General features: G+C 44.8%; 2 protein-coding genes across 27 annotated transcripts in view; one reads left to right on the top strand and one right to left on the bottom strand.

Annotated features, from left to right (window-relative positions):
* Nucleotides 1-4,998, top strand: part of HVCN1 (hydrogen voltage gated channel 1) — a 41,303-nt gene extending 36,305 nt beyond the window's left edge. For all 9 annotated transcript variants that reach the window (XM_077955082.1, XM_077955079.1, XM_028829867.2 and 6 more), the window contains 3 exons: nucleotides 2,339-2,570; nucleotides 3,521-3,633; nucleotides 4,315-4,998. In XM_077955082.1, the coding sequence (XP_077811208.1) occupies nucleotides 2,339-2,570; nucleotides 3,521-3,633; nucleotides 4,315-4,380 (411 nt within the window). In that variant the 3' untranslated portion in view covers nucleotides 4,381-4,998. The remainder of the gene's footprint in view (nucleotides 1-2,338; nucleotides 2,571-3,520; nucleotides 3,634-4,314) is intronic.
* The window catches only part of TCTN1 (tectonic family member 1), a 43,622-nt gene that overhangs the window by 3,446 nt on the left and 13,073 nt on the right, over nucleotides 1-27,103 (bottom strand). For 3 of the 18 annotated variants that reach the window (XR_013401389.1, XR_013401390.1, XR_013401391.1), the window contains exons 4-15: nucleotides 25,572-25,723; nucleotides 21,891-21,978; nucleotides 19,388-19,497; nucleotides 17,380-17,400; nucleotides 13,412-13,546; nucleotides 12,781-12,906; nucleotides 12,302-12,387; nucleotides 11,576-11,716; nucleotides 8,641-8,803; nucleotides 6,446-6,571; nucleotides 5,880-6,024; nucleotides 2,392-2,592 (exon numbers count right to left, since the gene is read on the bottom strand). Coding sequence is in view for 13 of the 18 variants with exons in the window: in XM_077955049.1 (XP_077811175.1) it covers nucleotides 5,881-6,024; nucleotides 6,446-6,571; nucleotides 8,641-8,803; nucleotides 11,074-11,178; nucleotides 11,576-11,716; nucleotides 12,302-12,387; nucleotides 12,781-12,906; nucleotides 13,412-13,546; nucleotides 17,380-17,400; nucleotides 19,388-19,497; nucleotides 21,891-21,978; nucleotides 25,572-25,723 (1,397 nt within the window). In the remaining 5 variants the exon portion in view is untranslated. Of the gene's footprint in view, nucleotides 1-1,059; nucleotides 2,593-4,170; nucleotides 4,300-4,657; nucleotides 4,754-5,879; nucleotides 6,025-6,445; nucleotides 6,572-8,626; nucleotides 8,804-11,073; nucleotides 11,179-11,575; nucleotides 11,717-12,130; nucleotides 12,388-12,780; nucleotides 12,907-13,411; nucleotides 13,547-17,379; nucleotides 17,401-19,378; nucleotides 19,498-21,890; nucleotides 21,979-25,571; nucleotides 25,724-27,103 lie in introns of those variants that run through there. The other 15 variants (XR_013401388.1, XR_013401387.1, XM_077955047.1 and 12 more) reach the window with 13 other exon arrangements.

Here is a 27,103-nt window from a genome sequence, read left to right as displayed (position 1 = left end):
ACAGAGTCTTGCTCTGTCACCCAGCCTGGAGTGCAGTAGCACTAACAGCTCACTGCAGCCTTGACCTCATGGGCTCAAGCCTTCCTCCCGCCTCAGCCTCCTGAGTAACTAGAACCACAGCCATGCACCACCACACCTAGCTAATTTTTAAACTTTTTTATAGAGAAAGAGTTTCCCTGTGTTGCCCAGGCTGGTCTTGAACTCCCAGGCTCAAGCAATCCTGTCTTGGCCTCCCAAAATGCTGGGATTACAGGTGTGAGCCACCACACGCAGCCTCCCTGGGCTTTCTTAATCTAGATAAATCCTCCTGCTTTTCTTTTTCCTTCATGACCATGACTCTTGGAAGAGCCCAGCCAATAGAATGTCCCATGTTCTGGATTTGTCTGATGAGTTTGAGGTCTCCTGCCTTATTTCCTGCACACCACGGTTAGGTCCAGGGCTTGATCAGCAGGGAGTCCTCATTGGCGGGCGATGTTCTGGAGGTGGCATTTTCAGGAGGCACACGCCAGGGGTCCCACTCAGTTGGGTCACTTGATTTAGGTAGTAAATGCTGGATGGCTCCACTGGCCAGGGGCATTTTTCCTGTTGCAGTGGTAAATGATCTGTCCGGACGGTACTCCTTTGGTAGCATGCAAATATCCTCTTCCCCAGTTGGCATCTGTTGGTGATCCTTGCCTGAGTCAGTGACTACACTAGGGGATGCAGAATGGTGATTTTCTAATTCTGTCTTTCCTTCTACATTTAGTAGTCGGTACTCTTCTATAAAAAGGCACTTCCCTGTTTTCCCATGTGTGTGCGTTTGCATGGGTGTATGTGCTGCACTGTGAATTTTTTTTTTATTCACTGTGTTACAATCAATCTTAGTCATTCTTTTCAATGTTCAGATTGCCCCAAATGTTGTCACTGTGAACCTCTTCAAGCTGACTGCTGGGTCCTGTTGACATGACTCTGTGATGTCTTTGAAGACTTCCTTGCTTTCTGGCACAAGACATCCTTGCCCACATTGTACCTTCCCTGCCCCAGATCTGGAAATGGTTATCTTGGTGTGAGGACTGGTTATTTTATATTTTTATTTTTATGTTTTTGAGATGGAGTCTCACTCTGTCGCCCAGGCTGAAGTGCAGTGGCCTGATCTCAGCTCACTGCAAGCTCCACCTCCCAGGTTTATGCCATTCTCCTGCCTCAGCCTCCCAAGTAGCTGGGACTACAGGTGCCCGCCACCATGCCCGCCTAGTTTTTTGTATTTTTTTAGTAGAGACAGGGTTTCACCCAGGATGGTCTCGATCTCCTGACCTTGTGATCCACCTGTCTCGGCCTCCCAAAGTGCTGGGATTACAGGCTTGAGCCACCGCGCCCGGCCTATTTTTATTTTTTGAGACGGAGTCTGACTTGTCACCCAGGCTGGAGTGCAGTGGTGCAATCTCGGCTCACTGCAACCTGTCCTCTGGGTTCAAGCAATTCTCCTGCCTCAGCCTCCCAAGTAGCTGGGACTACAGGCGTGCACCAACACACCTGGCTCACTTTTTGTATTTTTTTTAGTAGAGACAGGTTTTCACCCTGTTAGCCAAGATGGTCTCAAACTCCTGACCTCAAGTGATCTACCTGCCTCAGCCTCCCAAAGTGCTGGGATTACAGGCATGAGCCACTGTGCCCAGCCAGGACTAGATCAAGATCTCGGAACCCTTTTCACTTACCTTGGTGATCACTCCTAATTGGAACATATGGATCTGCCTCCATTCATTCATTCATTCATTCATTCATTCATTCACTCAGTTATTTTAGAGATGGGGTCTTGCTATGTTGCCCAGGCTGGCCTCAAACTGGGCTCTGGGCAGGAGGCCCCACCTAGCCTCCTGAGTAACTGGGACTATAGGCTCGAGCCACCACACCCAGCTTAATCTTTTTAACAATTGTGTCCTTAGGGCCCCATATGGAGGTGCCACCATTCATTTTAAGAGTACCTTCTAATGGACATTTCTGTCTAACGGACATTTCCGTTGTCTTACAAACAATGCAGAAAATATTTGCTCTGCAAACAGTGCTGCAGTAAATATCCTTAGTCCCTGTGCACACGGGAGTTCAGCTGTAGGATAAGTTCTTAGCCACGGAATTGCTGGTCCAAAGGGTCTGGAGGACGCTTTAATTCCGACATTGCCTAATTGCCCTTTAGACAGCAGGTGCCTCATCTGTGGTGTTCACAGCCGTGTATCCAGCACCGGGCATCTGGATTTGTCCAACAGATGAATTATCTTGCTGGTGACCAGGCAGGTGCATGCGAAGGCAGCTTGACCTCCCAGAGGCCCGATCTCCCCTGACTGTGGTTCCTTGTCCCCTTCAGATATTCCACTACATGAGCATCACCATCTTGGCCCTTTTTATGATGGAGATTACCTTTAAATTATTTGTCTTCCGCCTGGAGTTCTTTCACCACAAGTTTGAGATCCTGGATGCCGTCGTGGTGGTGGTCTCATTCGTCCTCGACGTTGTCCTCCTGTTCCAGGAGCACGAGTTTGAGGCTCTGGGCCTGCTGATTCTGCTTCGGCTGTGGCGGGTGGCCCGGATCATCAACGGTACGTCTCGTGCACTCCCAGGCTGTGGATGGAGAGTGGGGGCTCAGGCATACATCCGAGGCCTGGCAGCACAGTCACTCTGGGCGCCTGAGCTCACAGTGGCTCCCATTACGGAGGCCTCCCCACTGACCCCTCACCTCCCTCTCCTCCCTTCTTCCTCTTCAGCCCTTTTAGGAGCTGGTTATGAGCAGGTTTATGTCAAGCAAATAAAATGAAACGGTTGGGTACAGTGGTCATGCCTGTAATCCCAGCAATTTGGGAGGCTGAGGCAGGAGGATAACTTGAGCCCAGGAGTTCAAGACCAGCCTGGGCAACAAAGGTGAAACCCTGTCTCTACAAAAAAAAAAAAAATAGAAACATCAGTTGGGTGTGGTGGTGCACACATGTAGTCCCAGCCACTGGGGGGGGCGGAGGTGGGAGGATCGCTTGAGCCCAGGATTTGGAGACTGCAGTAAGCCAAGATTGTGCCACCACACTCCAGCCTGGGTGACAGAGCGAGACCCCATCTCAAAACAACAACAACAACAACAAAAAAAACTGGCCTCTGTCAAAGGAAAGAAAAAAAGCCTTTGAGTTCCTACGGAAGATGCCTGTTATGGAGAAAGGGGGCATTTCCCAGCCTGTGCTTTCGTGGTATCTGTGCACACTGCTGCTATGCACCCATATGATTGTGAACAGGTTCTAGGTTAAGAAGCCTAATGTTCATCTTGTCAGCAATTATTTTTAAGGATTTCTCAGCCATAACAGCTATAGAGAGATATTGCATAACTGGGGACTAAGTAGCTCAGGCATGAAACCCTGACTTCCCAGCTCTGATGCCCTAAAGTGATGACTGTCTCGTGTGTCTGTCACCACTCCTCCCAACACTATACGGGTGTAAGAATACAGATTTTTTTCCTCAGTGGTTAAGTTAGAAACCAGTATCACTGAGACCCCCAATTTTATTTCAGGGATTATCATCTCAGTTAAGACACGTTCAGAACGGCAACTCTTAAGGTTAAAACAGATGAATGTACAATTGGCCGCCAAGATTCAACACCTTGAGTTCAGCTGCTCTGAGAAGGTAAGACACATCTGGGGACCAGGCATGGTGGCTCATGCTTGGAATCCCAGCACTTTGGGAGGCTGAGGCAGGTGGATCACCTGAGGTCCGGAGTTCGAGACCAGCCTGACCAACATGGAGAAACCCTGTCTCTACTAAAAATACAAAATTAGCCGGGCGTGGTGGCGCATGCCTGTAATCCTAGCTACTCAGGAGGCTGAGGCAGCAGAATCGCTTGAACCTGGGAGGCAGAGGTTGCAGTGAGCCAAGATTGCGCCATTGCACTCCAGCCTGAACAAGAGCAAAACTCTGTCTCAACAACAACAACAAAAAGACGTCTGAGAAGCTGGCCTCTGCTGCAGCAGCCGCCTGCAGCACAGCGCTGCTCATGCACCTAGAGCGCCCTTCCCTGGGCTGAGCCTGCCTTGTCCTTTCAGATCCAGCCCAGGCATCATATCCTCCCTGAAGCTGTGCCCACTCCCACACCCTGGGGCTCTGCCAGGTCCCCCACCTTTGTCTTCTCACTGCTGTCACTGCTGCTCAGTGGAGCCTATAATTGTAGCAGTCTCCTCAGCAGACTGAATGCCACAGAGTGTAGCTTTCATTCATCTCTGTGGCTCTGTGCCTGGGGCTTACTGAATGATTGTCACATCCCTGGCGAGGCTCAAAGTAAATTCCAGTGTTTGTCTGCTTTTGCAATAGGAACAAGAAATTGAAAGACTTAACAAGCTATTGCGACAGCATGGACTTCTTGGTGAAGTGAACTAGACCCAGACCAGCTCCCCGCAGAGAAGACACTGCCTCATGGGCCTGTGCTGTCATGTGAGGAACAGCTGCCCCTCCTGGGCCACCTGGTGAGAGGTTTGGTTTGATGCCTCTGCCTCCCTCCTGCCAGCATGGATTCTGGGTGGACACAGCCTTGTGGAAGGTCCAGTACCACCAAGAGCTGCCCATCCATTCCCACCCCACACTGTGTCAAAGGTATCACATTTTCTCATGTTGAACACTTTAGCCTTGCTTGAAAATGAGCAACAAAGCTGGACAATTTCTAGTTGTATATAAAATTTAGTCGCATCGAATGTACAGTTTTCAAATTTCACATGTATATTAAGGAATTGATGTATCCTTTCATATGAGCATTCTGAAAGAAAGAAAAAGAAGCTACTTTAGCTGCCACCCCATTCTAGAAAAGTCTCTTATTTTCAAGCTGTTCTAAATAGCTTCCCTTGTCTCAGTTTCCCCAAAAGGGGTACCCAGGCCCCTCCTCTGTGTGCCCCAGCTGCATCAGCCAGCTTTCTAGGTGGCTCCATTGCGTTCTGCCACCTGATATTTTTCCTCAATTACTGTACAATTACTGTATAAAATAAACTCTCTCTTTCCCCTGGATCCTCCTACTGTATTCTTTCCTCTGTGGCACCCATACCAGCCTGCCAGTCAGAGAGCAAGCTAGCTATAGTGCCTGGTGCAGAAATGGCAATAAGACCCAAGACTCCACTATAATTAACATGGTACTTAGGGGAAGATCCCTTGCAAGGCTGTGTACTCTTCTCGCACGATTTTATCTAATATATTGCTATTTTTTGTACTCACTGCAACCAGACCTAAAAAGGAAAAAACCTGAACTGAATATTTTTAAAATAACTCAAAGCAGGGGATGAATGAACTGGCCAAATCCCCCATGCCTCTGCTGCTTCAAGGCCTGTTCATTTTCTTTACCATCTCTCCAAAGACTTTTTCGGTTCTATCTATGACCTATGTGTTAAGTGTATTCCCCATTCAAAAGTCAGACAGAATAACATTTCCAAAAGGAAAAAAGGTGGGAAGGGAATGGAGAAGGGCAGTGTGCTGGTTTGGAGGCAACCTCAAAGGTTAGAAGTATAATAAGGCCAGGCATGGTGGCTCACACCTGTAATCTCAGCACTTTCAGAGGCTGAGGCAGGAGGCGCACCTGAGCCCAGGAGTTTGAGACCAGCCTGGTCAACACAGCAAGACCCCATCTCTACAAAATATATTAAAATTAGCCAGGTGTTGTGGTGTGTACCTGTAGTCCCAGCTATTAGGAGGCTGAGGTGGGAGGATCACTCAAGCCCAGAAGGTCAAGGCCGCAGTGAGCCATGATCACACTACTGCACTCCAGCCTCAGTGACAAAGCAAGACCCTCAAAAAGTATAAAATGCAGTGTCCCCTAGGGACTTCTAGCCCCACATGCACTTTCCACAGGGGATGACCTCAGAGGAGGGGCGTAGTTTCCTCAAGTGATGACTTACGTCAAACAAACGGGAAGAAGAAGTTAAAGGGCAGCCTGGCATTGATGGCTGGCGGAGCTCTGAAGCCTGCCTCTGCAGGTGCAGACACATCCACAAAAGTAACCGCAGTAGAAATAAGAATCGTCCTTTCATTTCCTGAGCTGACCTGTAATAAACAGAGAGAGCAAGGCCCACCCTCCAGTGTGCTCCCAGAATGACAACAATGAGACACTTTTCATTCTCTTCCTCACTCAACCACTGTCAGTTCATGAATCTGATAGATCCTGGAGCACTAATCAGCCATTAACTTGGATGAGGGAAACAATTTTACCAGGGTGTCTGATTAACACATGAATATCAGTCATAATTTTCATGAGAATTTTAAAGATCCAATCGAAACCAGAATGCTAATATAAATAGTACCATCATCAGTGTTTCCTTCTAAGTAAAAGAATGCTGAAGTATTTTATGAACCCCCATGGTTTAAATTATAATCTTTTACACAAAGTAATACCTGTCACCTACCACACTTGAGTTGTGTCTAGACTTCTGTCTTAACATATGCCTTTAAACTAGGTTAGACCTACCTCAGGAAAGGAGGATGAAATTAGATTTGCAGTTACATTGACTATTTTGGCCTGTGGATTCATTAGGGATCCGTATTTGGTCCACTTCACTTCTATAACCAAAGCCCCTGGGAGCTGGCAGGAATCCTGCAAAACAGAATGCTGTTAATCCATTGGAATCTTACACAACCACAAGTCAGACTTAATCTGCAGTTCAGAGTGTTAATTAGAAAAGGTTTCATATATTACAAAATGTTCTGAACAAGAAAATGAATAGACTCTAGTAGTTCAGATAAAAACAGCTTAGAGAAAGTACGTATTTTAAAGTAACTCAATGCCCCAAAAATATTTTTAACAACTGAAGCATAATTTTTCCATCCCCTTCTATTTCTAAAAAAGTCGACATCACCTGAAACTGCGGTAGTGCCGATATTCAACTGTGGACCCTTTAGGGCCATAACTGCTCTAACTTCATCTACCTGTTTACACCTGCCTCACAGACTTCAGGAAAGAAACTGGTGGGAGGGATGGAGGGGAAGAAATAATTATTAGCAGACAAATAAAACCTGATTGCATATCATGTTAAAATGCTCTGAGGGGAAATTTAAGTGCCTTCTCATTTATCTAATTTCATCAACTGGCACTTAAGATGTGACATTTGGGTAACCAGGCAGTGTCAGTATGTTGTCAAAGACATCAACTCTTCATCTGCACCAGGAACGCTGCTGGTGCCATGAAGGAGCTGAGCTGCCCATTTGGTTGGCTGCTTTGGGAGCCAACTCTAAGGCCTCTGACCCAAGGGAAAAAGGGGCCGTGGGACTTCCAGGACTTTTTCCTGCCTTTGCAGTCTCTCCAGTTGGCAAATGTGGTAACTGTTGAAGCTGCAGGCTGGGTACATGGGGACCCCATGGTACTATTCTACTTTTGTGTATGTATGACATGTTTTCATTAAAAAAAAAAAAGCTTTAAAATACATCTCTTCAGGACATGAAAACCTCACAGGCCTGCTAAATTTGGTGGCTGCAAAAAAAGCACTGATGGAATTCCTTAGCTTGGAACTGCCTTTAAAAACCGTGCAGGCTGAACAATCCTCTCGAATATCCAGTTCTTAGGAGACAATGCAGCATGCAGCTGGTGGAAACTGAGTTTAGCAGGTGCTCGTGCCTGCCTCTACCTGGGTTGCCGGCAGAGTTGGTACAAAACCCACTGCTGCAGGCCCTCTGAGCATTCAGGATCAGCACAGACCCTGACAATGCTGTGTGCGCACTGCTGCCTCTCCTCCCGACCCGTATCTTCCCTTCTGAGGAGTAATAACTGCATGTCTTCAGCCATGGCCAAGAAGCCAGAAGCAATGTGCCTGGTTCTGGCGGGAGAGTTGAGCCAAGACTTCGCAGTGGAATGGAGTAATCCTGGGTCTCTGCTGGCCTCGGTGGGAGGGCGGATCAGAAAAGCGAGCAGTCCTCATCCCTGCTATGCCCATGCTAGAAATACTCGGAGCAGATAATGAGAGGTCTGAAGAAAGCGTGACAAGAACAAGCTGGGCAATTACAGGCTAAGATGGAGAGCACGCCTCCGGGCCAGGGCTGGCCCACACACTGACTGCTAAGACAAAAGAAAAAGGTGGGCAGAAGCATCACATGTGACCAGGAACCTATCTGTAGGATTGTCAACTTCCATTCAACTCTGTGAGGAACTGTGGCAGTGAAAACTCTGAGGTGTAGGCTGCCTGGGTAGACCAGAGGACAATGGGTGGGATAGCCACGTGCATGGAAGGAAGTCTCAGTCTTTGATACAGGACTCAACATTCGTCTATCGTGTCATGAGATGCCTGGAGAGGGCTCAAGGGACACCAACAATCACAATGATGGTAGCAACAGGATGAGGATCACAGTGGTTCCCATTTATGGACCACTAGGCACCATGCCCAGGGCCACATAAATGTTACCTCACTTAACCCTCTCAGTGCCCCATGAGGCCACTCACCCACTATGACTAGCGTTCCCATTTCACAGATGAAAACAGAGGCTCAAAGCCATAAAACTGCCAGCCAGAGACAACATTGCTAACAAGGGGCAAAAATCAGTATCCAAGATTCAGCACATGCTCCCACTCAGAACCATCCTGCCTCCTTAACAGCTGGCTTCCCCGGCTGCCTTCATCACACCACCTGGAAGAGAGAGACTGCTAGCATGGAACCTGCACCTTCTCCCCTTTACCTTCCTGTTGAATGACTGGGTGATGAAGTGGATGGGCACCCAGTCCAGCACATCCTGGGCCTGCGAATTTCCAAAAGGGGCCACATAATCTGGGAAGCCCTGGCCCCACAGCAGGTTCTTCACCTTCTGGGCTACAAGCCGACACGGGAGAGCTCCAATCAGTCTTGGTGAAGGAAAAAGAAGTCAACTGAATGAGGCTGTTGTTCATCCACCAGCAGTTTTTCTTTATTTTCTTATTCCTTTCCTTCCCTTTGTTTATTTATTTATTTATTTATGACAAGGTCTCACTCGGATGCCCAAGCTGGAGTGCAGTGGCGCCATCATAGCTCACTGCAGCCTCAAACTCCTGGGTTCATGCGATCCTCCCAGAGTGCTGGGACTACAGGAGTGAGCCACCACACCCAGCCCACCAGCAGTTTTTTGTTTTTTGATTTTCGATTTTTGTTTTTTGTTTTGTTTTGTTTGAGATGGAATTTGCTCTGTCACCCAGGCTGGAGTACAGTGAGGCAATCTCAGCTCACTGCGACCTCCACCTCCCGGGTTCAAGTGATTCTCCTGCCTCAGCCTCCTGAGTAGCTGGGACTACAGGCGCCCACCACCGTGTCCGGCTAATTTTTTTGTATTTTTAGTAGAGATGGGGTTTCACCATGTTGGCCAAGCTGGTCTCGAACTCCTGACCACAGGTGGTCTGCCCACATTGGCATCCCGAAGTGCTGGGATTACAGGTGTGAGCCACCGCTCCCAGCCCCACCAGCAGTTTCATTCCTTCCCAGTTTCATTATCTCCTCACTCTCCAAATGGGGGATTATCTGACAGAAGCTAAAGTGTCTCTAACTTTGCAAAATCTTGACCTGCGAGATGATGAGTCTAAAACAATGTTTCCCAAAATGTGTTCCACTGAAGCTCTGTACAAGAAGGGTTTCATGGCCAAAGTTGGGGAAGCATTGAACCTCCATGTCCCCATGTCCCTCCTGAGGCACATGTGTCTATTAAAGGTTCTGATGAGTAATATAGGAAGGAACCATCGTTTTAACTTTAATTTGGTGTTTCCCAAACGTATTGGACCGTAGACCTACCCCTACTGATGTCTTGTGGAAATGTATTCCATGGAACCCTCTCCCTTTGAGAAATGCTGGTCTAAATGGATCAGAATTAATAATGTAAATGGTGGGCCGGGCACGGTGGCTCGAGCCTGTAATCCCAGCACTTTGGGAGGCCGAGACGGGTGGATCACGAGGTCAGGAGATCGAGACCATCCTGGCTAACACGGTGAAACCCCGTCTCTACTAAAAATACAAAAAATTAGTCGGGCGAGGTGACGGGCGCCTGTAGTCCCAGCTACTCGGGAGGCTGAGGCAGGAGAATGGCGTGAACCCGGGAGGCGGAGCTTGCAGTGAGCTGAGATCCGGCCACTGCACTGCACTCCAGCCTGGGAGACACAGCAAGACTCCGCCTCAAAAAAAAAAAATAAATAATAATAATAATAATAATAATAATAATGTAAATGGTGGCTGGATGTAGTGGCTCACATCTGTAATCCCAACATATTGGGAGGCTGAAGCAAGAAGAGCACTTGAGCCCAGGAGTTCGAGACCAGCCCGGGAAACATAGGGAGACGCCGTCTCTACTAAAATTTTAAAAATTAGCCAGGTGTGATGGCACTCGCATGTGGGCCCAGCTATTAGGAGGCTGAGGCAGGAGGATAGCTTGAGCCTGCAGGCCGAGGCTGCAGTGACCCTGATCACGCCACTGCACTCCAGCCTGGGCAACAGGGTGAGACCCTGTCTCAAAAAATAATAAGTAAATGGTAAATATTGGTCTAAACAAAATAATGATCCAATGACCCTGGGAAGATGTGGGAAGTGTGTGGGTCATGAGGTAGGGGATGAAGGGGAAAGAGCCAACCTTTGTCTTCCTTAATGGAAACTCAATAAAAAATTCATAAAACCAAAATATCAAGAAGTAGCATTATATGCAGGATATTTCAAGATTTGGGGGTAGATTTTGAAAAAAACAGCAACAAGATTTGAAAGTGGTTGCCTCCAAGGTGGGGCAAATGAGGGTAAGAACTGTTTTTATAACAAGCCATGCAGCGCTGTTTGATATTTTACATTATGTACATATTTGGTAAGATGTAAGCAGATTATATTCAGATTTCCTCTCCCTGGTTTTGATGTGCTGTGTATATTAAAATGCAGAAACATAGGAAATATTTTCAGGGGAAATATTTTTACTGTGAACTCAAATTCTAAACAACCTTAAAAATGAAACATACAGGCCAGGCACAGTGGCTCAGACCTGTAATCCCAGCACTTTGGGAGGCCAAGGCAGGCAGATCACCTGAGGTCAGGAGTTCTAGACCAGCCTGGCCAACATGGTGAAACCCTGTCTCTACTAAAAATACAAAATTTAGCTGGGCATGTTGGCACGTACCTGTAGTCCCAGCTACTCAGGAGGCTGAGGCAGGAGAATTGCTTGAACCTGGAGGCAGAGGTTGCAGTGAGTTGAGATTGCACCACTGGGTGACAGAGCGAGACTCTGTCTCAAAAAAAAAAAAAAAAAAAAAAAAGCCAGGTGTGGTGGTGCGTGCCTGTAGTCCCAACTACTTGGGAGACTGAGGTGGGATCCCTTGAGCCCAGGAGGTCAGGGCTGCAGTGAGCTATAATGGCGCCACTGTACTCCAGCCTAGGAGACAGAGCGAGACCCCATCTCTTAAAAAAAGAAACACACAAAGCCTTGAAATTTTTGCTTTGCCACATTTAATAACAAAAATGATTGTAACAGTTTTGCTACTATTCATGCATGATGATATACTGTATGTGGCTTTCATATGAGCTCATCAGCTGATGCAGAGATTTGATTAAAATGGGGAAAAGTGAGAATGCTTTGTTTTCTGATCAACACAAGTTCAAATAGAAACAAGTGACTCTTTTACCTTAGTTTACAGCCAGATTGCATAGTGTAACCAAATAATACTGGGGTCCGGACCCCCTCCAGTGCTAAGCAGTCTTGCTCAGCTGTGCTATGAAGAATAGTAAACTGTCTGTATCTGTTCGTGGTCTGAATAATCCCAGACATTCACAGACAGTTAAGGGACAACTGCCTAGTGGTAGAGCAGCCTGATTCTCAGGTAAGAAGACAGTGTCACTGTGTGACATGAGGGAGACCCAAATACACTTTTTCTGGGCCTCTGTGATTTTAACAGCTATTTCCCAGGAGTGGGCAAAAAAGTAGTTCTATTTTCCTTAGTAAGTGGATTCTCAGAAGAAAAATTATCAGAAACTGGCCCTTCAAAATTGTTTAAATGTGAAATTAAAAACGTTTAAATGTCAACTTTTCTCTCTTAAGATTTTCGTTGTAAAACACTGACATATTTTGTGGCTTAATGGCAGGCTGGGAAAAAAAAAAAGGAGATTTTTAAAAAAAAAAACCTGACATTTTCCCAGGATGTGCTGTCTCACCCCCAACTGCCAGTCTCCCCCCAGCCCACCTGCTGTGTAGCCAGACTGGCCGCCCACCAGAGCCACCTGCAGGAAGCTCGGCCTGGACTGCTCTCTTCTTCCCACAAGCAGCCCAGGGGAGCCTCGGTGATAAAAAGCAGTGCAGCCCACGCACACGGAGACAGGAATAAATCCACCCTCTACAGAACCAAAAAGGATATCCCTTATGAGGCTGGAATCCAGCAGCTAACGGGAGCCCCACGACATAACCAGGGTTTCCACTGAGAGGGACTGGCTTGGTATTTTCCTGAAAGACAGTGTAGAAATGCCCCCAAATAATTCTCATTTTAATAAGGAAATGGCAGGGAGAAAAATGCTTCTTTCATAATAAAATCTGGAATTAACAACCAACAAAATAATTTCTCCCTCCCTACTCAGAACTATAAATACATCTGCCAGGTGTAGGAGTACATCATACTGTAAAAGAACAAGCTAACGTGGAAGGGAATCTTTTCCCAAAAGGAAAAAAAATACAAGGAGAATGCTTGGTTTCATTACAGATGCCACAGGCTACACAAAGCCCTCTGTTCACTACAAAGGCTTGGATGTAATACTTAGAAATTCAGTTTTATCCACTAAGAAGTCATTATTTCTTTTTAACTTGGCAATTAAATACTTATGCCAAATTGATCAACCTTACCTGAAGAAAATGAATTTCAAACTTTTGCTGCAGTGGGACCACTACACTGCTAACTGTCCCCAGAAGGAATGACAGATCAGCTTTGGTGACTTCACCTCTATCTGTGTATGTGAGGCTGTATTTTACCTAAAAAAAAATGATACTCCTAATATACCTGTTCCATTACATTTCAGAAGCTGTATGAATAACTGAAAATACCCACAGATAGCAAATCTTTCCCCATTTCTCCATGTGTTAAAGCCTTGCTCTGCTGTCCAGTTGGATTACGAGAGGTGTTCCCTCAGCACCACCCCTAGCAGACAAGGTCATCTGAGCCACTCTGCCCAATTACAGAAGTTCCACATAAGCTGGTCCAAGCAGAATGTAATAAGCCTATCTCTGCAGAGGAAACATGTTAAAACAAAAACAGCAACAACAAAAATATTTTGATGTATTCCGGCAAGTCACTAGGTTTGTGGAGACAAGAGGTGTCCTTTGATGAGACAGCAGAAAGGCAAGCAGGCAGCCAAGCCAGGTAAAGCCACACCACAGGCTAGGACAGAGTGTCCTCGGACGGCATCCAGTTACCCCAGCGTGACAGGAGGCTTAAGTCTGCCACAGACAAGCTCTCAAAGCCAAATTCGGCACCTACCTCAAGAACAACATTCATGCAAAGGTGAAAGTGTCCAGCATTGACGAGAGCCGGCTGTAGCACATCAGTGTCTTCCCGTCGGGTGAGCGTTTTATTTAGAGACTGAATGAGGACTGACTGAACAGTGATAGGGACCTGCAGAGTGAAGACCAGGAGTGTTGAAGATGCTCTACCCAGGGAGGATGGGCTAAAATAACAACCAACTGGAAAGAAACCTCCCCTGATATATGGCCAAGTAGGGGGAAGCATGCTACACAACATGTGTATACTATGATCCACATTTGCAAAAGTAATAAACATATATACATTCACAAAGAAAATACTTGAAGATATAACCAAAACTTTAAAAGTAGTTACCTCTAATAACAAAGTTTACACAAAAACTTGTACACAAATGTTCACAGCTGCACTATCATAATAGCTAAAACCAAAAACCACCGAAATGTCCATCAACTGATAAATGGATAAATACAAAGTCTAGCCTTACAAAGGAATATGACTTATCCTTAAAAATAGTACTAATACATGCCACAGTACAGATGAATCTTGAAAACATGCTAAGTCATAAAAGCCAGACACGAAAGGCCACACTTCTAATTCCATTTATACGGAATGTCCAATTGGCAAACCCATAGAGATGAAAACTAGATCAGTGGTTGCCAGGGGCTGGGGGACAGAGCTGGAGAAGAATGAGGAGTGACTGCTAACACAGGGCTCCTTTTTGGGGTGATGGAAATGTTCTGGAATTAGTGGTAATGGTTGCACAACCTGTGACTATACTAAAAGCCACAGAATTGTATACTTTAAAATGGTGAGTTTTATGGTATGTGAATTATATCTCAAATACATACACACAAAACTCCATCACACTGTCAAGCGCACATATATATCCTCACCTCCAAAACACAACTCCTACACACTCCATACCCACACATGCACATTCACACACAGTCCCAGGATACATATGCTTAAGCCCCCACACACCCCCGAATATTCATTTGACCCAATTTATACACAACTTCTACACAAATGCAAGTGCACACATACATAAACACACACACACACACAGTGGTTTCTCTGGGTGGTAGGATTATGAGCAATAGAAAACAGACACAGACAAACGTTTTCAGCAACACCAGGAAGCCCTGCTTATCCCAGTGCTATTAAAGGACATTTTGCATTCATGGCCACCGCCAGCAGACTAGCAAGGCATCAACCCATCCTCTAAAGGTAGCTGGGCCTCCTCACACTATAGGATGAATCTGTCATTTGCTCTAAACTTCAATTCTTGGAAACCACTGTTGAGGAAGGAGCCTCATGTATCTATTAATAGTTGTTTATACCACTTTGAACTTAATCATGCACCATGCTGTTTATAATTCAAAATGACCAAGTATTTAAGCAGTCATTTTAGAGATAAATAAGCAGTCCTTATGTGTCTGCCCCCATGACCAAGAAGACCTGCGAGTCAAAACCTCTCACAGAAGAAAGTGACATGACTCAGTAACAAGGTTGTGAGCTGTCATGTGACGAGAATGGCAGAAGTGCAACGCCAGTCACTGCGAAGCCCTCTGCATAACACACCGCACCAAAGAGTTTCAGCATGGAGGGGATCCTAGGCTGCGATTCAATTAGCTCTTGTTTAACATAAGGACAACCTGGGTTCCTTACTCTGAGCACAGTGGCCCCTGATTCAGCAATGACACCGGGTTCCAAGAAAGAGCATAGCCTGCCATACCAGCCTCTGCTGAAGCCACTTCCATGGTGTGTCCGTGGAATTGGCAAAAACCAAAGGATTCAATATCAATGAGCTTTGGAGAGTCCTGGTGTCAATGGCAGTAGCTGCCCTCATCTCAGCAGCTCACTCAACAGTCACGAGAAGGAAACGGTAGGGCCGTGCTGATTTCCTTGATTCCTCTTTCACCACATACCATTCCCAAACCACACACTGGTAAAGAACTCCAGCATACTCAATGAAACTACAGGGCTACCCTGGAATCATTTACTGATGGCTTCACAGATACTGTCAATGATTCCAGGCAATCATAACAGTCTTCACTTAGTGAGGAGATTAGACCCAATTTCTATACTCCTGATCCTCTAACCTTAAAATCTGCTTAAGAAAATTTTAAACAAATTCCTGCTATTAGTTTACATGCTCGTCCTTTAGAGCACAACCTTTGGTGTCACACAGACCTAAGCTGGAAGTCCCAGTCCACTGGGTGTGTGTAGCCTGTCATGTGGGCTCACAGAGAGAGCTGGCCCAGTGTGGTGGTAAAGTATAAGGTCCCTGGGGCCAGACCGCCTAGATTCCTGTCCCAGCTCTGCCACTTCCCAGCTGTGCAGCCGTGGGCAAGCTCATTCATCTCCCTGTAACTCATCTGCCAGAGAGTGACAGTAACTGAACCTACCTCCTAGGACAGCCAAGAGGATTCAAAGATGGTGGACACGTACAGCACTTAGAATGGTGCCTGGCATCTGCTCCAAGCCTCCCAGTAACATCCATCACATTCCTCATAATAGGTCTTTCCACACTTACTGGACCCACCTCCTTCCTAGTCATTCATCACTAAAAACATAACTCACTGAGTGCCCAGAACATACCGGACGCTGCATTAGAAATACCGATATATCATGAACAAGGCTGATAGGGCTGCTGCCCCCACAGACAGTTCCAGTTTTAAGTGGTAGAATCCAAGCACTCTCTAGGGATTGGAGGGAGGTGAGAGCTAGCCCATTGCATGACTTTCACACTGCATTCCTGCGAGCCCTAGCGTTCTTTACTGGGACCAAAGAGGAAAGAGAAGGAGACTGGGCAGGTGGAGGGCTTCAGGCCCCATCCCTGCTCCAACCAGCACAGCTCCACATTCAGTCTGTGTTATACTCTAGGGAGGGTTCCGCTTCAGACTGCATTTAAGAAAGGATATCTATAACTAAAACAAGTTTGAAAACACAAGTAACATCCAGTAACATCCATCATTCCTCATAATAGGTCTTTCCATCCTTCACAGAAGACGGGATCCAGCCCCACACACCATTGTGTGAGACCCAAAGTCACGTGGCTATTTCCTTTCAAACATCTCCTTCAAACACGTTTGTGTGCAGAGCATCAGTGAAGTCAATCACAGCCAGCGCATCCCCATCCCAAGTGCGTCCCATGCACAGATGCCACACCAGCACCTCATGTGCTTCTCCCACTTGACCCTGCATCACGCCTCTGCACAGATACTTACCATCCACTCAACAAAGGGAGAACTCAGTGTTACTAAGACAAGAAAATAATGGCAAAGCTGAGGTTTGAACCTAGGCTGGCCAGTTCCATAGGCTGGGAAACTAGGACAAAGCCACCAACTCAGGCCTCCATGGGGACTGTGTTCACAGGCAGGCCTAGGCTACAGACCCTAGAATAAGGGGTGAGGGATCCACATTCCTTTGACATAGCCATGAAGAGACCCTGGCATCCTGACCACAACCAAGCAGAACCCTGGGCTGGGGCGATAAGGTTTTGAAAAGAACCCACCCTCAAATAAAGCCCTGAAGGTACACTGTGGGGCACGCCTCCCACATGGTGTGGACACCTACTGGCCAAAGTGCTTACAGCTTCTGTCCTGGACAGGCAGCATCCTGGGAGCTGGACAGCTTTCTCAACAAGAGACCAAGAAGAGAACAAGGGACAGCCTGAATGTCCAGAATCTGTCAATCACACCCACTGCTGGTCACGACAGTGGTGTCACTGAACCGTAGAAGAGTACAAAACCACAACAACGGAGGCAGCTGGAAAGCCCAGAAGTGTTACTCCCGCTAAGGAGTTTCCCTATTGCTCTTCTGCTTGCTTTTTGGCAAATGTATTTGCTATTGACAACAAGGTCCCCTTCTAACTGTAACTGTATTCCTTTAAAAGGGCTCAGAAATAAGACAGAGTATTATAAACTATTCTACTTTCCCTTACAAAAAAAAAATACTCTTACCTTTGTTCTTGAATCAGGTGCCTAGATAAAAAGAAACCACAAAAAATTGTGTTAAGTACAACAAAAAGAAGCATTTTCATTGCTTTTTCAGATCTTGAGTTGAAGAGTATATTCATCTTATTAAAGGTTTCACAAAGAAGAAAACAGAATTTCCTTGATCAAAACTTCCCATATCCATCTGTTTGAATCTACGTCCTAATCAAAGAGGTCACGTTGCATTTTCCTTCTATCTTCATTTCCTCCAGGTGGAAGCTCACTGAGCTAGTCTCAGGAAGGTTCCATGCTCCAGGGTCATTATTGTGTATTTCCACATGGTCTCACGGCCGTAAGCACTGTGAGAAGCACAGTTCTTGCACTCCTGGTCACTCTCACTGCACCTGTCCTTGCTGGAAGGCCACCATTCCTTGCCAAGGCGATTTCCACATCCTAACTGGTCTTCCTGCCTCTGGCCCAAGCCTCCTCAATGACAAGCCCTTGCCTCCCCAGTAGAGCCGCAGCTCTGTTTCTGAAAGGCCCACTGGGAAATGTGGGGAGGGAGACAAATACACCTGTTTGGAGAGACTGTGCTGAAAGAGAACTGTACCTGGATGCCCAAGGAATTACTTCAAGACAACTGTGAGCTCAAGCTAACTAGAAGAATTCACAAGCCTGGATGGCTGACTTACACAAGAGAGGGAGAGAGAAAATGAGAGGAGAGGGAAAGGTTAAGCTTGATCCTAAAAACTGAAGTCCAGACAAATAATGGTGCCATGAACCACCCTACCCCTGTACCCCTCATAAAAAGGAAATTGAGAAGGGACCCCTTTGACAATAATCATATGTTTCTGGCGGGGGGGTTATTTTGTTTTGTTAGAGACCAGGTCTCACTCTGTCACCCAGGCTGGAGTGTGATCATAGCTCACTGCAACCTTAGCTCACTGCAACCTCAGCCTCTTGGGCTCCAGTGATCCTCCTGTCTTAGCCTCTTGAGTAGCTGGGACGACAGGTGTGCACAACCATGCCACACTAGTTTTTTTATTCTTTGTAAGGCAGGGTCTCACTATGTTGCCCAGGCTGGTTCTTGAACTCTTAGCCTCAAGTGATCTTCCTGCCTCAGCCTATCATATGGTTTTTTAATCATTGAAAAAAGTCTTCTTGCCTTGCCACCCTCCATCTCATCTGTCATGTGGGCCAGTGGCCTCACTCATTTCTTCAGTTTAGGGTTCAGACACTGCAACCAGAGAGAAGGGGCCCTTTCACCACCGTGCCCTCTTCTCCCATTTCCTGTTCTTTCCTGACTGCCTGTGTCATCTGCCAACCAAAAAGTGGATTTCCTCTTATTTTCTGGCCTGTTTCTGAGAGAGAGCCCTTTTTGGGGCTAATAAGATTATTTCTGGGGCCGGGCGCGATGGCTCAAGCCTGTAATCCCAGCACTTTGGGAGGCCGAGATGGGTGGATCACGAGGTCAGGAGATCGAGACCATCCTGGCTAACACAGTGAAACCCCATCTCTACTAAGAAATACAAAAAAACTAGCCGGGCGAGGTGGCGGGCGCCTGTAGTCCCAGCTACTTGGGAGGTTGAGGCAGGAGAATGGCGTGAACCCGGGAGGCAGAGCTTGCGGTGAGCTGAGATCTGGCCACTGCACTCCAGCCTGGGCGACAGAGCAAGACTCCGTCTCAAAAAAAAAAAAAAAAAAAGATTATTTCTGTCACAGACATGAAGATGTTTTTATGATTTCTAAAGTTTTTAGTTATTAGTAAAGATTTGTTTTTATTCAGGAGACAGGTATTGGTTACCATCAAAATGAATGAAAGAAAAAAATCAACAAAAGCAAAATATGAGCTAATTATATAAAAATAAATTATTTAAAGGATTATTTCAATAATCACTGATACAAAAGTACTGGAGAAATTTAAACTTGAGTGTCAATCATGTACTGAAATTATTCTATACTTGTCATATTTTAAAAGGGCAGAAAGAACAGAAACATACCTAATGAGTAAGTTCCACTTCAAAACAATTCTTACCCTCAGAATTTCCGGGCTGCTGTAAAAAGCCATGCTGAGGGCTTCAATTTCTTCACACTGTTCTAAATTTATTTTTCTGGTGCACCTAACAGCCTGGTTCACTAGAAACGCTGGAAATCATTAACATTCCCAAGGGAAAAAAATACAAAAGAGAAGAAATTTTTCAATTTCCCAATGGCAACTAAAAAATTGCAATCTAGGTAAAACTGTAAAATAAGTTACAACACAGATATACAATTTTTTTTTTTTATTTTTTTAGTAGAGACAGGGTTTCACCATGTGGCCCAGGCTAGTCTCAAACTCCTGACCTCAAGTGATCCTCTCGCCTCAGCCTCCCAGAGTGCTGGGATTATAGGTGTGAACCAGTGCGCCTGGCCTACGATATTTTAAACAGGGTTTTAAATTATTTTTCAAATAGGTAATACATTCATGAGATTGTATTCAAAATTCAAAAAGCACAAAAAGATAATAAGTAAAGCCCCTTCCCATTCCTCTCTTGCCCCCCACCTACCACCAGTCCCCTTCTCCAGAGGCAACTGGCAAGAGGCTTCTTGTGTATCTTTCGAGAAATATTCTATGGAAAAAAAGCAAATATGTGTGTAAAAAACATATATATATAGTTATTATTCTTTCCCCTTTTGGAAACAAATGTACAATATATACACTATTCTGCCCCTCATTTTGTTCACTGAACAATATATCTTAGAGATTGGCCTGTCTTTACATGAAGCAGCTCTTCCTTTCTTGGAGATAATTAGTATTATATTATAGATGTGGCATAATTATTGTACCAGTTCCCTATTAATGAACATTTAAGTTGTCTCCATCTTTGCTATCACCAACAATGCTGCAATCTATTATTTTGCATGTTGGCCAGCATTTCTGTAGGATCAACTCCTGGAAGTAGAACAGCTGGGTTGAAGAGCACATTTATTGGTAATCTGGATACAAATTGCTAAGTTGCCCTTCACCAAGGTTGTACCAATTTAGTCTTATCAGCTATGTAGGTAAGTGCCTATTTCCCCACAGCTTCAGTTTTTTTGAGTTTTGCCAATCTGACAGGGGAAAATGGTATCTCAGTTTGGTTTTTAGGTTTTGTCGCAGTGGGGGAGTTGTTTTTAATTTTGTTTTCTTTTTCTTTTTCTTTGAGTCAGGGTCTCGTTCTGTCACCCAGGATGGAGTGCAGTGGTGCAATTTCAGCTCACTGCAACCTCCACCTCCCTGGCTCAAGCAATCTTCCTACCTCAGCCTCCTGAGTAGCTGGAACTACAGATGTGCATCACTATGTCTGGCCTGATTTTTGTAATTTTTATAAAGACAGGGTTTCGCTATGTTGCCCAGGCTCAAACTTCTAATCTCAAGCAATCTGCCCACCTCAGCCTCCCAAAGTGCTGCGATTAGAGGCATTAACAGCTGCACCCAGCCTTTGGTTTGGTTTTAATTTACACTGTTCTTGGTGTGTACAAGATTGTCTTTTCAGAAGAATACATTTTCCTATCGTCCATTACTTAGCTTTTTCATTGTGAGGTCCCTTGGGGATGGCAGAGCCAAGCCTGCTGCCTTCCACTGCCTAGGGGGCCGCTCTGCAAACTCCTGGAGGCCCCTGAATGGAGAGGAGCATAGGGGAGCACAGGCTGCAGGCCAACTGCATCCCTGCTCTACCACCACCTGAGTGAGCCTGAATAAGAAACTGCACATCTCCGTTTCCTGCTCTAAAAAAGGGAGATACTGGCCGGGTGCGGTGGCTCACACCTGTAATCCCAGCACTTTGGGAGGCTGAGGTGGGCAGATCACAAGGTCAGGAGATCGAGACCATCCCGGCTAACATGGTGAAACCCTGTCTCTACCAAAAATACAAAAAATTAGCCGGGCGTGGTGGCGGGCACCTGTAGTCCCAGGTACTCGGGAGGCTGAGGCAGGAGAATGGCATGAACCCGGGAGGCGGAGTTTGCAGTGAACCGAGATGGTGTCACTGCACTCCAGCCTGGGCGAGAGCGAGACTGTCTCAAAAAAAAAAAAAAAAGAAAAATAAACAAACAAAACCAGAGATACTAACCTCAAGGGATTACAGAGAGAATTAAAGGGAAAACACATGCAAGCACTTAACATAATACCCAGCACAAATAAGTGCTTAATAATTGTTAGCTGTTGATATGCTTTAGAACTTTCCAATAACTGGAAGTAAACAATTGAGTGAGCTGTTTTCAGGTAGTCAGTTCCCCATCACTACAAGTGCTCAAGCAGTGGCTGCACGTGGTAGAAAAGACTGGCCCTGAGTGGGAAATTGAACTACATGACCTTTGAGGCCTCTTTAACCCAAAGATTCTGTTTCTAGTCACAAGGCCTGTTTAATTATGACTACTACAAATGTAAGGTATTAAGTTGGTGCAAAAATAATTGCGATTTTGGTCATTACTTTTAATGGCAAAAACCACAACTACTTTTCCACTAACCTAATAATAACAGCAAATGTCTAAGGAAAGAAGAATGGCCACTTTCTTACCTGCAGGGTTATTATCAGTGCACAGAGATGATGTCAGGGATGAAGGAAATCTCAGAAACGAATCTGAAGTCTGCAGAGGAACCCCATACTGCAAACACAACAACCAACAGTAATTATGGTGTAATTAAGGTATTCATTCAACACTTTACTGGGCACCTACAACATGCCAAGCAGCACTGCAGGCATCAGGGACACAGTGATGAGCAAAAAACAGATGTGGTCCTTGCCCTCAAGAAGCTCACATTTAGTTGTGTCGCCATTTTTTAAAGGATGTGTGTTTGTGTGTGTGCATGTTACTGTATTTGTAGGCTTCTTAGTCATGGAACTCCTCTGGAAGGGTACACGAGACACTGACATAACAGTTTGCCTCTGCAGACAGGAACTAGGTGGCTGGACACAGGGGTGAGAGAATTATTTTTCACTAGCATTAATTATTTAAATAACATATACAGTATACATTAAAATAAAAATCAATTTTTTATGAATCAATTTTATGAAAGAATGCCTTCTTTCCCAAAACCAAACCCCACAAAATTATTTCCCAATCTTCAAAACTCAGATTAATAGCTATTAGGTTTATAGCCAATTTTCTCGAACTTGCAAGTTTATCCAAATGCTTCAGTGCCAGCAGGAGTATGGGAAACAAGTCCTTCCACTCACTGGAGCTGGGAGTGTAAAGCACTGCAATTTTTCTGGAGAGCAATCTGGTATCAATATTTAAATTTTCCATTCATTTTACCAAACTAACTCATTTATAGGAATGTATCCTAAGGATTTAATCAGTGAAGTGTACAAAAATGTATGTATATATGAGAATGTTCATTGTGGATAAAAGCAAAAATGGGAAACTGTTAAGAGTGGAACAGCTCAGATACATACACAGAAAAGAATATTTTTGTTTTTGTTTTCCCTGAGATAGAGTCTCGCTCTGTTGCCCAGGCTGGAGTGCAGTGGCATGATCTCAGCTCACTGCAACCTCCGCTTCCTGGGTTCAAGTGATCCTCATGCCTCAGCCTTCCAAGTCGCTGGAACTACAGGAACGCGCCACCATGCTCTGCTAATTTTTGTATTTTAGTAGACATGGGGTTTCACTATATCATCCAGGCTGGTGTGGAACTCCTGACCTCAAGTGATTTGCCCGCCTCAGCCTCCCAAAGTGCTGGGATTATAGGCGTGAGCCACCGCGCCAAGAATATTTTGTAAACTGCAGCTCTTGGCTGGGTGCGGTGGCTCACGCGTGTAATCCCAGCACTTTGGGAGGCCGAGGTGAGCAGATCACCTGAGGTCAGGAGTTCAAGACCAGCCTGGCCAACATGGTGAAACCCCGTCTCTACAAAAACACAAAAGTTAGCTGAAGACCAGCCTGGCCAACATGGTGAAACCCTGTCTCTACAAAAATACAAAAATTAGCTGATCATGATGGTGGGTGCCTGCAATCCCAGCTACTTGGGAGGCTGAGGTGGGAGAATCGCTTGAACCTGAGAGGCGGAGGTTGCAGTGAGCCGAGATCACACCACTGCACTCCAGCCTGGGCAACAGAGCAAGACTCTGTCTCAAAAAAAAAAAAAAAAAAAAGGCCGCAGCAGCAGCTCTATCACTAGTTCTGACAAGTTACTTTCCCGTGCCTAAGTTTTTCTCATCAGGTAAATGGAGACAATGGTGTATCCTTCCCAGAGGGGTGCATGAAGTAATGCCTGAAAAGCTCTTCACAGTGCCAGAACATGAAAAATGCTCAATGGTAAATTTTATATTGACATGGGAAGATGCACATGACTTACCACTGAAAAAGGAATTTTCTAGAACAACATGGATAGCTATAAATCCCACTTCTGTACAACACCATATATACATTATAATAGACATATTTAAAAATCAGCAAGAATACACACCAATCTTTTCAAAGTGATTTGCAGTATGAATTTTAATGGATACAGGGATCTTTCAACTTTTACTTATATGCCTCTATACTTTGAACTTTTAGAACTATTTCTCCACATCCTCTCCAGCACCTATTGTTTCCCGACTTTTTTCATACTTTCCTTTTAAAAAAAGTTAAGGTTCCAAAAAAGTTAAGGTTCATTCAAAGTTAATATGTGTTGCATTTAAAGATGTACTACTGAATAGACATAAAACAGCACACATCTTCCAAAACCCGTAAAACTAAATACAATTTTGAGAAGATGACCAGGTATCCAACTAATCTACTCCATGGTCTCAGCAACGTGCCTCAAGCATTTTGCTACATCTTTTAAGGTTGAGGAGAACAAAGAACTCTGAAGAGACAAAATACAAGTTTATCATAGAATAAACAACCTTAAATCCTCTATTCAGAATTCAAATACTCAGTTTTGTTTTATTTTTATTATTATACTTTAAGTTCTGGGATACATGTGCAGAACGTGCAGGTTTGTTACATAGATATACACATGCCATGGTGGTTTGCTGCACCCATCAACCCATCATCTACATTAGGTATTTCTCCTAATGCTATCCCCTCCCCAAGCCCCCCACCCTCCAACAGACCCCGCTGTGTGATGTTCCCCTCCCTGTGTCCATGTGTTCTCATTGTTCAACTCCCACTTATAAGTGAGAACATGCGGTGTTTTGTTTTCTGTTCCTGTGTTAGTCTGCTGAGAATGATGGTTTCCAGCTTCATCCATGTCCCTGCAAAGGACATGAACTCATCCTTTTTTATGGCTGTTTAGTATTACATGTTGTATATGTGCCACATTTTCTACATCCAGTCTATCATTGATGGGCATTTGGGTTGGTTCCAAGTCTTTGCTATTGTGAATAGTGCTGCAATAAACATACAAGGGCATGTGTCTTTACAGAATGATTTTTAATCCTTTCAGTACATACTCAGTAATGGAATTGCTTGGTCAAATGGTATTTCTGGTTTGAGATCCTTGAGGAATCGCCACACTGTCTTCCACAATGGTTGAACTAATTTACACTCCCACCAACTGTAAAAGTGTTCCTATTTCTCCACATCCTCTCCAGCACCTATTGTTTCCCGACTTTTTAACAATCGTCATTCTAACTGGCGTGAGATGGTATCTCATTGTGGTTTTGATTTGCATTTCTCTAATGACCAGTGATGAGCTTTTTTTCATAGGTTTGTTGGCCGCATAAATGTCTTCTTTTGAAAAGTGTCTGTTCATATCCTTCACCCACTTTTTGATTGGGTTGTTTTTTCCTTGTAAATTTATTTAAGTTCCTTGTAGATTCTGGATATTAGCCCTTTGTCATATGGGTAGACTGCAAAAATTTTTTCCCATTCTGTAGGTCACCTGTTCACTCTGATGATAGTTTCTTTTGCTGTGCAGAAGCTCTTTAGTTTAATTAGATCCCATTTGTCAATTTTGGCTTTTGTTGCCATTGCTTTTGGTTGTTTTACTCATGAAGTCTTTGCCCATGCCTATGTCCTGAATGGTATTGCCTGGGTTTTCTTCTAGGGTTTGTATGGTTTTAGGTCTTACATTTAAGTCTTTAATCCATCTTCAAATATTCAGTTTTAATTTTCATGATCTTTGATTTGTAGGCATGAACATTAAGTTATTTAGTCTGTAATATCAACTCTGTCTCAGCGAAGACAGTTTTGCTGGTAACCTGAAAATTAACTTACAAGGACAAGACATTTGTGATGGGATGAAAAGAATCAATCAAGTTCAGGCTCACCTTATATTTAGCAGTAGTAGGAATATCCAGTTTGGTTGTGAAGGAAATATCTGATTCAGCATTCAATGTAAAACCATCAGATGTTTTCATCAATGTATCAAAATTATTTTCATCAGGTACTTCTGGATTAATAAAGGATAATGCAGGCTTATCTGTTTTTTTTTAAAAAAAAAACAGTATTTTAAATCGGTATAAAATATATGTATAGTATGTATGATATATATAAAGGTTTTGGAAACAGTTTTTAATAGCATTAAGGCTGATGTAAAAAACAAATAGTGTCTTGGCTGGGCACACTGGCTCACACCTGTAATCTCAGCACTTTGGGAGGCCAAGGTGGGCGGATCGCCTGAGGTCAGGAGTTTGAGACCAGCCTGGCCAAATGGTGAAACCTTGTCTCTACTAAAAATACAAAGATTAGCCAGGCATGGTGGTGCACAACTGTAATCCCAGCTACTCAGGAGGCTGAGGCAGGAGAATCACTGAAACCCAGGAGGCAGAGGTTGCAGTGAGCTGAGATGGCGCCACTGTACTCCAGCCTGGGCGACAGAGCAGGACTCCATCTCAAAAAAAAAAAAAAAGTGTCTTTTTCCATATTCACTTCTCCCAGGAATTTTTAAAGCTTATTCAATAAACAGGACCTCCAGACTCAGCCTGCTTCTTCTAATAATGGGGAAGTAATAGTTGATAGCATCTACAAGTGAACAGCACAACAGAAGCCGATAATAATCTGTCTATTTCTCTAGCCCATGGACTGATGAGTCTGCTGTATCAACCTGTAAGGAGAAGCTCTCTCCGGATGCCTGTGGGAATGAAAGAATCCGATTTCTACTCTCACACAGCCACTGTGAAAGTCCTGGAGAAAAATGTGCTGTGTACAGAAGAGAGAGAAGGGAGCAGGCTGGCATGTTCACTGGGCTGGTGTTACAACAGAGAACCTGAGTCACTGGCCAGTTATCACTTCAGACTACAAACCACACAGAGCATCTGTCTGTTCAATCACAAGAGAATAAAACCAAAATCTGTAAAGATATTCTGAAAATATGACAGAGTTTAATTGACAAATAAAAGCATAAATGTGTCTCTGATCTTTGATATCCTGATAACATTTTACATGCACTTGTACTTTGGATCTAGAAATATATTTGAGCTAAATGCTCAGATAAAAATAAAGATCCTGTTTTCATGCAAATATTCTTAGTAAAAATAAAAGAAAAAAAGGAAATAGAAACCACAGGTAATGTTCAAAGCTGAGCCTGATTTTCAACCATTAAACCAGGAGGAAATAAAGTTAAAAAAACACATGTAGGCCGGGCGCGGTGGCTCAAGCCTGTAATCCCAGCACTTTGGGAGGCCAAGACGGGCGGATCACGAGGTCAGGAGATTGAGACCATCCTGGCTAACACGGTGAAACCCCGTCTCTACTAAAAAATACAAAAATCTAGCCGGGCGAGGTGGCGGGCGCCTGTAGTCCCAGCTGCTCGGGAGGCTGAGGCAGGAGAATGGCATAAACCCGGGAGGCGGAGCTTGCA

The sequence above is a fragment of the Macaca mulatta genome, chromosome 11, assembly GCF_049350105.2.
Source record: "Macaca mulatta isolate MMU2019108-1 chromosome 11, T2T-MMU8v2.0, whole genome shotgun sequence".
NCBI lineage: Eukaryota > Metazoa > Chordata > Mammalia > Primates > Cercopithecidae > Macaca > Macaca mulatta.
This window is presented reverse-complemented; position numbering and strand designations above follow the sequence as displayed.